The sequence below is a fragment of the Centroberyx gerrardi genome, chromosome 13 (assembly GCF_048128805.1).
Source record: "Centroberyx gerrardi isolate f3 chromosome 13, fCenGer3.hap1.cur.20231027, whole genome shotgun sequence".
NCBI lineage: Eukaryota > Metazoa > Chordata > Actinopteri > Beryciformes > Berycidae > Centroberyx > Centroberyx gerrardi.
In genome coordinates, this window is record NC_136009.1 from 6606742 (window position 1) to 6621923 (window position 15182).

The window sequence follows — 15182 nt, forward strand, 5'->3', positions numbered from 1 at the left end:
AAGGGTTCTTAAGCTTTTAAATATGATCTGGTCATGCATGCATCGCTTGGTAAAGCCACGAAAAAAGCACAGAACATGGCACGCTTTGCTCCATGGGCCTTTGACCTGTTCTGAGAAGGCGGGCGACGCAACCGCAAATCCCGGTAATGCTTGACACCAAAATTGCACTGCGCTGCTTTATCGTTACTGACACGCCCCCTGCTGTGTCTCTCCTCCCACTTTGCCGCAGTCACGCTCGCAGTGAGTCAACAAAATAGCAAACGGGGGCAAGCGAGAAAAAAAAAAAAAACCTGCCTGCATCTGACAAAAATGCCACTTTGCCGGACGCTTAGTCTCATATTCCACCTTAAAATCATATTTTTTTAAACAATTCACAAATTCTGCCAATAGGGGATGAGACAATTCCACTTGTTTCCATTGCAGTTTCACTTGTTTCAATATCAATATCTTGAAACAAGACAGAATAAGGCACACACCACTAATACCAAGAAAATGGCACTTGATTCTTAAATCAAGAAACCATGTTGCACAAGCAAAGAAAGACAGCAGAAAAAAAAAGTAATTGGCCGTGGGACACAGACCCAGGTTAAGGTAAGGTTATACCAACAAACTAATATAGAACAATAGCAGAAAGAGAATCATCATTACATAAACGCCCATCTGTAGAAATATGTCTTGAGAAATTATTTAAAAGATGACACTGATTTTGCATTCCAAAGAGTAGGTTTCCTGGTTTCCCTTAAGTCTAGATTTAGAAATGACCAGGGATCTAAGGTGGTGCTCAGGCTCATAAGGGGTTAAGAGCTCTATATATAACTGGGGGCCAAATGTATCCGTGCATCACAAGTGATCAGCAAAAAAAAGTCAATTCTGAAACTAGGTAACCGGTTTAGTGGGGTGATGTGATTTCTCCTGTTAGTACCGCTTAAAAAAGTGTAAGTCGGCAAATCCAATGAGCATATTTGAGGTTCAACTGTCCAACAAAACAGTTGTCCTTGTCTTAGCTACAATATGAATGAAGTGAGCGGTGAACCTATCGGGAACAGGGAAGCGGTCTGGAGCAGTAGCTCAGTTTACACAGCAGTAGGTCCGTGTTGTTGGTCAGACCACCAGATGTTTGGGTCCATTATTCATTCTGATGGATGTTTGTCAACGGATCGGCTTTCACAACTGCCTGGACTGGCCGCATGGCAACGAGCAAGCACAATAACAACTGTTCTGAAAGACCTGCCAGGACTTTCCAAATGGTAGCATAACCCGATCCCTTGCTCAATTACAATAATTTAAATCAATCAGGGTATCTTGTATTTTATTGCATCATGCTTCAACGTGCCACATGAAATGGCTTAGGAACAGGTGCAACCAGTTCTGCAACATGCTGATCTGTGTCACATGCTGTACTTGATTTCATATTGATATTATCACCAGTTTGTGAATGAAACTAGGGTTCCACCGATATGGAATTTTGAAGGTATCGATATTTTTGGACTGAAGCTGCCAAATTTCATTATTTTCATGCCAAAGATTAAAAAACAAGGATTCAGTTTTTCCCCCAGAACTATATTCTTGGAAAAGCCTCTGAAACAGCATTTAAACCATGATACACTAAAACTCTCCACTGAAACTAATACTATTGAAATTGTTTTAGGTGGGTTAGCAGCGCCTTTAGGCAGGGTGAGGCAGGTTGGTGGTGGGTCAAGTGTTGGTCAGGAGGTAGAGAGCAGCCTGATGGGTCAACAAGTCGCAACTGAACCCCAGTAACTCCTCCTTATATACAGTAGTCAGTATGTAGAGGAGCCTTTGGAGAGAAGACACCAGAAGCTGTGTGGCCTTGAGTCTGTGTTTGTACTGTAGGTCATTTGTGGTGCCCAAAAGGGAAAAAACATATAAGACTGTTTGTGGACTGCACTCTCCACTGTCCATGTTCCTGTGTCAACATTGATTGTGAAATTGCTACAAAAAACACTGTCGCTGCACTGTGAGCTAGGGACAGCAAAGTCAGGTCAGTCAGTCATCTGACACTTCACGCCCTAAAACCAAGGACATTGAACCTGTGTCACGGTGCAGTAGGTTTATATAGTGAACAGTACGTTTATATAGTGAGCAGTACGTTTATATAATGAACGGTACGTTTATATAGAGAACGGCATGTTTATATATATTTTGTATTGTACTGATATTTTACTTGTATATAATTCATGAAAACAAAGTAAAAGTTTGATTATTAAACCTTAGCTATTGAGCTCAATGTCAACCTCACACTGTCAACCCATTGTTTGTCTTAACCCGGAGGCATCTGAATAGTTACTTTTGCACACATGTGGTGTCACAGCCTAGTTGATGTTAACTTGGCAAATGGGGAAATCCAACCAACAAACAACTTTATAACAAGAACTAGGTTTATCATGGTTGGATTTTGCTAAACAACTATACATTGTCTGTGTTTATAAATACACCCGTGTATATGCCATGTCACATTACCCCTATTAAATGCATTGCCTACTCCCCCCTCCATATGCTGTAATGTATTATACATAGGCCATATAGGCTAATATAAACTTTGTCTATTGTCTATATAAAACTTGGTCTGTAACTTTCCTACAATAGCACCGTGGGACTGGGCAGCATCTGTACTTGTTCATTTTTGTTAAGTACTATACTTTATTATCCTATTGCCTCTATACACATGGCACACCTGTACATGAGAGTTGTGCCATTAGTGTGTTTGAATTAAATTAATTATATTATATATAGATTATATATGATTATACATAGATTATAGAATAAATAGCATGTTACAAATGATTAAATAATTTTAAATTATTGCCTTTAAGTTGTTATTAGCTGTTTGTCGTGAAAAAAAGCATATGGTATTGAACAGAATGGAACTGAACTGATCTGAAGTGAACTCAAATAGAATTCTTCGCAGCTCGACTGAACTGAAATAACCTGATTCGCATCCTCTGCCATCTCACCTGGACCTTGGTGGGCAGCATCCAGTGCTTGACGGAGTCAGCTGTGGTGCCATTGGACAGAACCGCTGGGTCACGCAGATCCATGTCCAGAGCCACAATGCAGGTCGGGTAGCAAACAGCACCTGCAAGGAAAGAGGTGGAAAAAAATATATAACACACTTACCTCCTAGCCTCCATTTGCATCTGTTGAATTTATTCATGTGCAAACAGAGAGGAAAAAACAGACCACAAAACTTCAGACCACTCCGTCATCTGTGGTTCGGACTCTTGGCAGCCATCACTATAAAGAGTTTTAGCACCTGCTTCTTTGCTTCTACTGTGCAAGTGTGTGTGTATATGTGTGTGTGTATGTGTGTGCGCGTGCACCTGTGAGTATGTGCCTGTAAGGTTAAGTTCCCAGGAGTTTCCCTGCCTTTAATATTAAACATGCTTACCTTAATATCGCAATATCATTTCAACAAAAACTAAAAGCACACCTGATCTCACCCCATGGCACACCAGTTATGACCCACTGCTTTGGTCTACAGTGCAGAGTTTCCTCTATATTCCTTAAAGGAATACACAGACTTTTTGGCAAATCAGCTCTTTTATCTGCTTACCGTTGTGTGGTGCGAAGATTCACCTCTTAGGACTTAGTGAACTGATCCTCATGTCGCACTATAATTTAGTTAAGTCAAATGATAATAAGTTAATCAAAGAGTGTATTTGCCAAAACGTAGATGTCTTCCTTATAGCAACATTGGGCCACTACAGAGAGAGGTTAAAAATGTCTACTGAAAATGCAAAACATAATTTACACCAATTCTACGCTGTCACAAAACAGATGGTTTAAAGTGAACAGTTTTAGTACTGCATGCTGAATTGGAGCCAAAACTTGTATGAAAGGACAATTACCTAAGACTATAGGTGAGACACTATCACAGTATGATGGAGGACAGGGACAGACATCAGTTGGGAGGCAGACACACACAATGACTAGCATCTGGACCCCTTTAACCTTATATACCCCTTTGTTTGTTAGTAGGTAGAAAAGACTGCTAGAGCTGGAGACACACTACACGACTTTTAGGCTGATTATTTGGCAATAAAGCATAACTGATTTTCAAGATCAGACTGAATCAGAGCTAGTTTGGGATGGTCCAACAGATGATTCCACCATTATTTCCAACATGTTTAATTTCCAAATATTCCAAGTCTTGACGTGCTCGACCTCAAATTTAGGGGTCGTGTGGCGTTAGAACTCAGATAGTGTGTGATCCATGTCTTTACCTCGTCAATAATAAAGACTCTTTTTTTGTTGAACTACACTCATCCCTGTTCCTCTGCCCAACAAGAGGGTTACACTCACCAACAGCCATCCCCTGGTCACAGTTGTACTCCACAGAGTTGAGATCAGGAGGGGCAGAGCAGGATCCCTGGAGCTTGGAGCACATGGTGAAGTTCTCCGTCCACTGGCCGTCCTTAGTGCAGCGGATCGTACTCTGTTTGGGAGCAAACGCAAATACTGTGACCTTCATTCATTCATTCAGTCAGTCAATCGTGTCACTCACAATATTGTCTCAAGAATCTTTAGCTAATTTAAAAGCAGATACTTAAATGTAGGCTCAATAAAACAAGGGATTTTCAAGAAATATAACACTGCAGAACTGGTTTGACCATGTTGTCGCCCACATTGGGGAAATACCAAGTACCTAGCCTGTCGAGGAGTAAGGCACATATTAGTGGAAATGCACATTTACGGGGCCAGGCATTGTAGAAGTCTGTGCATGCTCCATCTACCCTGCATGAGTCCTGCTGGATTTTCCAAACGATTCCCCTTGGAGGCTGGAGAAATAGTAGAACAGCAGTGCAACAACCACACGTGGTGGGGCGTAATGGCTGCATCTAAAACCACAGCTACCAGGCTATCTGCAGCTTTCAGAAAGCCAAATTTAAGACTTTTTAAGACCTTATTAATGCTACCTGGAGTTGATTTTAAGACCATTTTAAAAACCAAAATAAAGGAACAAAGCTGGCAAAAACTTTGACTGAACATAGGAAATGAAAGTTCTGGAACTATAAATGGGTAGTATAATAAAAAGGACAATAGGAAATTAATAGGTAAAGGACTTCCAATCAACATGCAGCACAAAGAAACCTATCATTGCATGTTGGAAAAAATAAGACCTCTTATAACTGTATTTAAGAAATTTTAATTTAATTTAATTTTTAATTAATTTAAGACTTTTTCAGACGTTCTAAGGACACCCTAGCTACACCACTGTGATTGTTCTGTGTGTTGTTTTGAACTTAAATTGCTGTGTGTATCACATCTGACATCTAACAAGAGAGGTTAGACTAACAAGTACAGTCCCACAGTGCATTTGTGGTGATGACATGTAGCTCTTTCTGCATATGAGAAAATGACTGTGTGATACTTCACAGCTAAGTGTGAAGATCCTTGATGTTGATAATGTTGCTGTTTATAATGTTGTGGTGAAAAAGGGACTGATGAGTTGATCAATGGATGACTGATGAATTCTTACGTTCTCTGTTGCGTTGGGGCACCGCAGGGTGCAGAGGGTGTCATAGTGCAGGCTGTTGGTGCAGGTATACATGCCCTGGAATACGTCAGGTAGGGCCGGGCAGGATATGGGCTCACAGCCAGTCTCCTCCCACTGCCCTCCCTCCAGACACTCTACCTTCAAGTACTTCCTATGGAGAACAGGATAGAAATAGAAAACATTACAACAACATTAAAGTGGTAATACACAAGATTCTTGTTTTTGTGATTTTGTCTCCATCTCTGGTGCTAAGCGCTCATTGCTGTGGTGTTTCTGCACTGCTCTTCCCAGAGATCAGCTGTCAATCAAACAGTGTGTCCAGCACTGTGACGTCTTTTTCCTTGGATTTTCTGTTCTGAAGTTTGAGTTTCTTTTTTCTTTGTCTGTTCAGTCATGGTGGCTATCACTGCTCATGCTAGCTACCCAGTTCTTCTTCTATTTATTACAAACCACAGAAATAAAACGCATCACTTCCTGTGCGCCAGAGGATTTTTTCCAGGCAAGACCTACCAGACACCGAGTGTTTAGAACAGCAAATATCAGAAATGTAAAAGCTTTCATGAACTGGCTATAGGTTGAATCACTATTGTGTTATATCAATCAGTGATAGAGAGTAACATTATGGACATTTATTTTTATGAAAATGTCAAGGGTCATTACTTTAAAACCCCTCATACATACACATACCCCCTGCTAACCTACTCTGTTGCCCCTGCCCATTCTACAGTAACATAAATCACCAATGTGGCGCACATTGTATGCGTGTAAATGCCACAGTATGTGTTAAAACATATATTTATGTGGGTACACATGTCAAATGTAATCATAAACTATTTAAAGCTTTTTGATAGCTGCTGCTGTTCACTTTCACATGTTGGACTAATAATGCATCTCGGGCTGTTAAAATGTTTACACATGTATTCGAGAAACAATAACTCATAAAGGTACCCAGCTGCAAATGGGTCCATCCATAAAATATCCCTTCACACTATTGGATGAAATTTTAGCATGTAATACAAGAAAAAAGATTATTTTTCTTTACCTTCATTGTATAATAGCGGAACGACTTTTAAGGTATATATCACATACTGTAGCATTATAAGTACAGTGTAATACTACTAATACTACTATCAGCTAAGGAATACTACATATACAGTATATCACCTCAGCAACTTGCTTGGTAGACTAATACAGAGTCAATTGTGTGAAAAGATATTGCTGACTCTAAAGCTAAAGCAGGATATAAATTTCCCCCGGAGGCTGTGTCTGCTCCTAATAGGAAACCCTCATCTCATTAACAACATGTGAACTGTGTTCAATAATGAGCATGGGCTGCCCAATGAATACAACTGGCAAAGTCATAATGAGGCCCGGTTTGCAGCGGTACAAACTTTATTGGAGCTTTATGCGAGCATGCTCAGAAACCCAATACAGCTTTGCAGATGATGGACCTAAAAATACCTCTTTAAAATGTACCATTGTGCTATTTAAGCCTTTGCCCTGGGGTTTGGGTGTACATGTGATGCATTGTTACCTTGTTGCGCAACATACCTGTGTGAATCAAAGATGCTAATTTGATTAAGAAGTGTGTAATGGGGATGTTGTAAAATAAAGGAAAAAAGAAGGAAATTCCTCCATAGCTCGCAGGGAGGAATGTGTTACAAAACGCTGCATTTACTTTGGTCTTTTCGTCTTTTCCACAGACTTTATAGTATTTCAGGGTATTGCAAAAGCCACAATACATTGTGGGTTTGTTTTTACTGTTTCTGCTGTTTTTATGTGCTTAACCTTAAAGAGAATTCCGCCTGGAATAACATATCTCTTGACAGTTTGTGTGCGAAGCTTCTCCAAACCATGCAGAGCCCACTGGAAAGAAACGGTAGGAGATTATATTTGCCATTCGATGGAGGCCTTCATCCAAGATGTACAGCATCATGCATACATTTTTCACTGAGCTACATGGGAAACAGAACCCCTAACCCTGGGAGAGTTAGTCCCATGCTCTGTCCATTGAGCCACTGATGCTCCCAAAATGAAACAGCACTCACTTCCGTATCTTCTTGTTGAGGCTGCCCTTTACATAGTAGCCCGGGTTGCACTTGTACCGACACACGGTGCCGACGTCGTGCCCCGTGGCAAGGCAGTCCGCCATTAGCAGCTTGGCATTGGGTATGGCCGGCACCTCGGGACACTCTATCTTGCAGTAGGCCTCCGGGAACGACCACAGACCGTCCTCCAGACACACCAGCCTGTCGCTGTCACCTGCGGAGAGGAGAGGAGAGGAGAGGAGAGGAGAGGAGAGGAGAGGAGAGGAATGACATGACGGACTGTTGGAGGTTCAGTGCGTGCATATACATAATTTGATAAGAGTTCTGCACCATACTAAGGCAGGACACACACAGAAGTCAGTCAGAGGAACCCAACTAGGTCCCACATCATGGATTCATTTCTGTCCCGCAGCCCCACCGAACGCTCTGGTTTTGCTTCATGGCTCCGTCTCGTACAGACGTGAAGACATCTCGGTCGACGTGACGCACAGAAAAACCCACAAGCACACAAACAGACAAGATACGACGAACCCCAATACATCTCTGCCTACATGGACTTTAATGGGATAGTTACTTCCAGATAGTCCTGAGGTGGAGAGGCACGAAGAATCTGGGATGTGAGAATTAAATTGTGCCTATGGCTTCCATGTCGCCTAAAGCTAGTATTCTCCATGCATGTATGGCCCCACACGAGGCATACGAGTGCTGGTATGTACGCAAAATCATAACACTCTATTTTTACGGGGTCTATAAAATGTAATGAATCCTTAACGTGGCATCGCATTTTTTTTTTATAAGCTATTTAAACATTGTGCTAGCGTGTTTATTATCAAAATCCATTACAGCTGTACTGGTGCGCACTGGATGAACGCTTTCATAAGAGACAGTGTATTTGTGCTGCTGAGTGATACATGATGGCCTTCGAACATACTGCACTCAACCAAAAGCCGCAGATATTATTATATTATTTCTGCACGATCGGTATTGTGATCATGAATATATGAGTCTTACTGCTGACTCTACAGCGACATTTGAGCATCCACTGTGGGTTTCGGACCGCAAACACAAACTGTGTGGACATGTGGTTCAATAATAATCAATTTAAGCAGCATCTACTACATTGCATAACTTGGATGACTCAAGAGGGGAAGTCATTACGCCTTTTGAGGTGTCTGTGTGTGTGTAGGGGGGGGGGGTGTTATGAATGCCTTGGTCAGTATTTGTACTAAATTGCTGTGTGATCAGTTTTTAAGGCTAGACTGTTTTCTGTGGACATCGATCTAGAAGGAAATGTGTGTGTGTGTGGACAGGGATGTACCATGTGCTTCTGTCAGTGTTCATTCTGAGTTTCAATGACACAAGTAACCCATTCTAAAAGGCCATAAGGCTGCATAGTGAATGGAGAACAAGGCTCACTGAGGACAGACTTTTATTTAAACTCCAGAGGTTTTAAATGGTGTGTTACAGTGAGAGGTCATCCAATCATTTTACGAGCTGTGATTGTTTAAATATCACTTACTGTGCAGCTGTAATACACAATCACTTCTGAGGTGCAGGGCCTCAAAGTTTTTGTTGGGACTTTTCTCACTCAACTCCTCCGCTATGGAAAACTAACAGCTCCCCTGTGCGCTTTTATTCCTTAATAACAAAATTATTACATCTCGATCGCCACATAATAGCCAGGCTGCAACTTTTTCACACCTTTAATGGTAGCCCCCGCCGCAGGAATGCCCCCGAGAAAGGTTTAGCGAGCCAAACAAGCCATGTTATACGGCTTTTTTTTATTTCTGCCATTTCAAGTTAATGTTTCGATTTCGCTTCGATTTTTGGCCAAATTAAGTTTTTTTTTCCAATGTGAAATGGTTCCTCCTGTAAATTTGATAGAGCCTCGTTGGTTCATGTCACCGGGAGCGGCGGCCAATAACAGGTCTAAGGCTGTCAGAAAACCATTAACAGTGGTAGTAAGTAGAGTCACCTCCCACCGGCAAGCAACTACGCATGGCTGCTTTCCTATTTACAAAGCCAGCCAGAGCCTCCCTCTCTCCATCTATCCCTCTCTCTCTCTCTCTCTCTCTTCTTCCCTACCGCCTTCCTCCTCTATTTCTCTAACTCCCTCCTTCCCTTAATCTTTTCCTCCTTCACGTTCCTCTCCTTCAGTCCTCTTCCCATCTGTCTCTGTCTCTCTTTCCTCCATTGCTTCGTTTCTATCTTTCTGCTACCTGATAGACCTCCTGCAAACTTTTTTGTCTCATCAAATCCAAATATATTCTCGAATACGAAGATAACAGTAGAATGCATGGAAAAAGCAAGTGAATCATCCAAGCAGACAAACGCTTAATTGATTACTCTGTAATTAACACAAAAATAAGTAGTGCAGCGACATTACACATGTGGTAACTGTGTATCGATGTAAGGACTTGGTTTGCTATCAAACAGTAGAGAGAGAAAGTTGAAAAGAATGGATCAACACACTTGATCTAAGCCTTCTAACGTATGTATACCACTGTCTTTTACACCTTCAAAAGCATTGTTAATGAAATTTTAAGAAAAATGAATATACTGTGATATATACCATTATTGTCCATGCTTCGAATTCTATTGATAAGAGTGATAGGAATTTTATAAGAATAAGAATTTCAGGCCAAACCGCCCACCTCTGCTCTCTGTTGCTTTTCCCTGTGTGCTTTTCCCTTTCCCTCATTCCATCCCTCCGTCCCGCTGGGCCTGGCACCGTAACAACGCCGACCAGCCTAGCGGTCTGACAGGCAGGGAGGTTTCTGGGAGCTCCGGCGCAACCCCACATCACCTGTTCCTCAGCGGGCCAAAAAAACCCCAAGGGCCTCCTCGCGAGCCTGAGCGAAAGCAGCAGTGTAACTCGTGTAGAGCACTTGGAAAAGCTCTTTTCTCATCCTCCAGGCAAGTGTGTTCGCTGTAGAGGCAACTGAAGTGTCTGGCGAGATCAGGCCGATGCTCATCAACTACTTCAAATATTTGAGCGGGCATTTGAATGTGTTTTCATCCAGGTCTGCTTAGCGTTTGGCTGGTAGACGCTCAGGCGGACAGACGGATGGAGGTGGTGACTCAAAAACAACATTCGATACCTGCACCGAAGCGGCCAGAAAGCCGGGGGCCGCGCACAATAGACTGCCTTGGCAGACAAACAGAGAGGAACTGACAGGCGCAGCTATTTTCACCACAAGGTTGGAATAGAATAGGAGGAGTGAGTAGTCATGATTCACCATGGATCAAGAGAATGAATCGACATGAACCGATTAGTCATTCAACAATTATATTGTAAATAATTCTCCTGCATTTCATACCTCATTAGGTAATTATTTCTTCATGATCTATTAACTAACAGTTATTATAAAGTGTTAGAATAGAATACAATAGAACAGAAGAAAATATTAAGTTATTAATCATTTACAGTGTTAACAGTGAGTATTAATGATTCCCAATGGACCCAGAAACTTACTAATTGTATTGACCAATTAGTTCCTACTCATTTATACAGTAAATAATTCCCATACATTTTACACATTAATAGGCAATTGTTTGTTCATGATCTATTGACTTTTAACAAACAATATGTTTAGGATAGGATAGAATAGAATAAAATAGAATAGAATAAAATAGAATAGAATAGTATAGAATAGAATAGCATAGAATATATTAGAATAGAATAGAGTAGAATAAAATAGAATAGAATAGTATAGAATATATTAGAATAGAATAGAATAGAATAGAATAAAATAGAATAGTATAGAATAAAATAGAATAGAATAGGATAGAATAGTACAGAATAGAATAGAATAAAATAGAATAGTATAGAATAGAATAAAATAGAATAGAATAGTATAGAATATATTAGAATAGAATAGAATAGAATAGAATAAAATAGAATAGTATAGAATAAAATAGAATAAAATAGAATAGTATAGAATAGAATAGAATAGAATAGAATAAAATAGAATAGAATAGAATAGAATAGAATAGAATAGAATAAAATAGAATAGTATAGAATAGAATAGAATAGAATAGAATAAAATAGAATAGAATAGAATCCATGGCCTACCCTGTAGTATGGCTGGAGACCCGCAGGTAAAGGAGCACTGTTTGCCGAAGGTGGTGCCCCAGGGGCAGTTGAATATGGCGTGGTAGACATGAGACTGGTCAGGCAGGCCACAGTCGACGGGCCGACAGCTCACCACGCGATCCCATGAACCATGGACACACTCCAGCTCCGTCTCCTTCTGGGAAGAGAGAGAGGGAACAAGAGCGTGTGTGTGAGAGAGAGAGAGAGACAGAGAGAGAGAGAGAGAGAGAGAGAGAGAGAGAAAGGGAAGGTATTACAAAAATCCGGTATAAGAAAATGAAAGGAAGTAAGTGTGGAAGTTCAATTTCAGATTTTTTTTTACAGATGTGCAGTCTGGAGTATGGGAGGTACGGGGAGTAAGTGTTTTGTCATAGTAGACGTGTGTAACTTTATACAGTGTCTTCACAAAGTATTCCACATTCCCACCTTGTCATTTTCTGCGTTTTGTAGTGTTGCAGCCTGAGATTTATGGTCAACAATCTGCACAAAATACCCCACAATGGCAAAGTGAAAACATGTTTTTGGAGGTTTTTGCAAATCTACTGAAAATGAAATACAGAAAGATCTCATTTCAATAAGGATTCAATCCCCCCAGTCAATATTTTGAGTCTTCTTGGATACGTCTGCATCAGCTTGGCTAGATTCTTTCCTGCAGATGCCCAAGCTCCATCAAGTTGAATGGCGAGCGTCTGTGTCTATGTTGTTCCATAGACTTTCAATAGGATGCAAGTTTGGGCTCCGGCTGGGCCACCCAAGGACTTTCACATTCTTTTTTGAGACTATTCCAGTGTTGTTTTGGCTGTATGCTTGGGGTCACTGTGATGTCGGAACACAAATCACTGACTTGGTCTTTGGCACTCAGAAGAAGGTTTTCCTCAAGAATTTGCCTGTATTTTGGCTCCCTTCATTGTTCCCTCTATCCTTAGGGAACAGTCCCAGCCACTGAGAATGAACCCCCCCCCCCACAGTATGATGCTGCCACCACCATGCTTAACAGTAGGGATGCTGTTAGATGGGTGATATGCTGTGACTGGTTTCCACCAGACATAGAGCTTTACTTTACGGCTGAAGAGTTCTATTTTCGTTTCATCAAATCACTGAATCTTTTGAGTCTTTCACATGTTTTTTTGCAAACTCCAACCTGGACCACGTCTGGCCACTCTGCACAACAGCCTAGGTTTGTGACGTGTTGCACTGACTGTTGACCAGAAAGATCTCCCATTGCAGCCAAGGAACTCTGCAGTTTTGTCAGAGTGGTCCTTGGGTTCTTGGTCTCCTCCCTAACTAAGGTTCTTCTTGCCTGGTTGCTCAGTTGGGTGGACGACCAACTCTAGAACGGTTCTGAGTGGTTCCATATTTTTTTTTCATTTCCTGATGATGGACCTTGCTGCGCTCTTGTGAACTACCAACACTTCAGAAGATGTTTTATACTATTCCACAGATCTATGCCTCCTCACAATTCTATCTTCTGAATTCTACTAATCTCTAAATATGTATGGCGATGTGTGGGCACTTCCCATACCTTAACATGACAATCCAAATTTGATCTTGTTGTGTTTTTTATCATTATAATGATAGAAATCGCCAGAAATCTATTTTGGAGCCATATCTGAAAAAAACATCAGGGGAGCATTCGGGACCAATGTTCCCTCTGTCCCAGTTGAGTAGGTTTTGAAGTTCCGGTGACAAATGATATCAGATGCAGGGTCTTTGCCATCCTAGGGGTTAGTGAATCGACCCTATTTCTGATAACACCCATAAATTCTGTCCTGCTGTGCTTTACGACAATTGGAAGAGTGGTGCTGTGGTAACAGTGGTAACCAGGGACCATGTTAGCCATCTACCTTGCTTTGTCCTGTCTATTATTCTTATTTAGCTATTTAGGTGAAGAGAAAGTTCTTTCAAGAGCACTTTTAACAGACTTTTTACAGAAAACAAGGGACACAAAAACAGACAGAGTTTCCAGCCAATATGCAAGTGATGCAAAATCATACATTTTTGAGCAGGTAAAGATGAAATGTCATATCAAAGAGTGTAAGCCACATCTCTGTCATCCCCATAATCATTGTTAAAGAACACTGTTTCTGATATTATTGCTGCAGTGCAACATATAGTACAATATCCACAGTACCTGGTAGGGCGGATTTCCCCTGCTGTTGAGGACAGTCAGACTGAAACCACGGTGACACTGAACAGAGCAGCGAGAGGCCTCCCCTCCACCTGTACACCTAGATAGATAAATTCATAAATAGATAGTTCTTCACTTGTTCATTCATCCCTCCATTTGTCCATTCATTCGCTCCACAGGGCCTACCTGACGGAGGCGTGTTCCAGCTGGGGATGAGTGCAGCTGTCCATCTGACATGGCTGCCGCAAACAGCTGTAGCCGGGATGGAGGGAGGGAAGGAGAGGGATGAGAGGGAGGGAGAGACACAGAGAGTAACTAGAAATCCTACATTGATCATAACTTCTGAAAAGAATATACGTTAAGGCATGCACCATCTGAAAATGCTGGTCTAGAACTGCTGCTTGAAAATGTGGCACATTTAAAAGTTTAAGTTAAATGCACTTTCTTTACCAAATATACAGTATAGAAAGAATTAACAAAAGTTTGATTTGGTCAACTATCCGACATGTGGAAATGGCATATGTTGACAATTGCTGCCGTTGGGTATGCAGGTATGCAGGTAGATTAGATAAAAAGTATCTTATCTTACATTAACTTAGTCAGTGTCTGTACATCTGAAAAGAATATGGTTAGCAATCTGATATATGAGATCTGGGCATACATACTGTAAATTTTTAGTGTATGTATATATCAACATTTTTACAAGTCATTTGTCTCTAGACCCCCTTTCCACCTGGCATTAGCATGTACTGTATCATGTAACAGGGTTGTATGGATCATGTATGTGGATTGCAGACACACTGCATTTAAATGTTGTTGTAAATGTAGTGTCTCTGACCATTTGAGTGATTGAATGTTCAATGCATCTCGGTTGCATTTACACCTGGATTTTTTTTTAAAGGTGTAAGGTGTAAAGTTGTTATGTGCTTTATGTCTATATGTATATGTAGCTAGTGTATCTATTTACAGACTGCTAATTTACTGTTGACTTATAAATGCAAAGTATCCACTTATTAATGTCTCGTTTAAGTTTATTTACTTTAAATTTAGAAATAACTTGTGAACATTCAAGTTATTTGCTAGACCTGCTGCCTTAGATTCATTTCATTATTGTGTCCTGTGAGGTTAGTTAGTTATATGCAGATTAATGAGCTGTAATGGCAGCCTTTAAATTGATATATATATGTACAGTATGTGTAAATGTAGATGTATATGGATAAATATTATTCATGCATATGTGCAGATTCAGTCACATTTGGGAATCATAAACTCAAATTGAAGGCTGTCCGAGGGTCAGTTAGCCGAGTGAAAATAGACAAAGAAAAGACTAGGTTTTGACATTCACATATAAGCACTTTTGATGAGTGTGGATGTGGATGAATGTGTGTATGT

At 40.8% G+C, this 15182-nt stretch overlaps 1 protein-coding gene across 1 annotated transcript in view; it reads right to left on the reverse strand.

Moving 5' to 3' along the window:
* pappa2 (pappalysin 2) overlaps window positions 1-15182 on the reverse strand; it is a 77207-nt gene that overhangs the window by 14082 nt on the left and 47943 nt on the right. Inside the window, exons 18-24 of the mRNA XM_078287614.1 lie at window positions 13977-14042; window positions 13794-13890; window positions 11642-11819; window positions 7567-7780; window positions 5501-5669; window positions 4324-4456; window positions 2976-3097 (exon numbers count right to left, since the gene is read on the reverse strand). Of these exons, the coding sequence (XP_078143740.1) occupies window positions 2976-3097; window positions 4324-4456; window positions 5501-5669; window positions 7567-7780; window positions 11642-11819; window positions 13794-13890; window positions 13977-14042 (979 nt within the window). The remainder of the gene's footprint in view (window positions 1-2975; window positions 3098-4323; window positions 4457-5500; window positions 5670-7566; window positions 7781-11641; window positions 11820-13793; window positions 13891-13976; window positions 14043-15182) is intronic.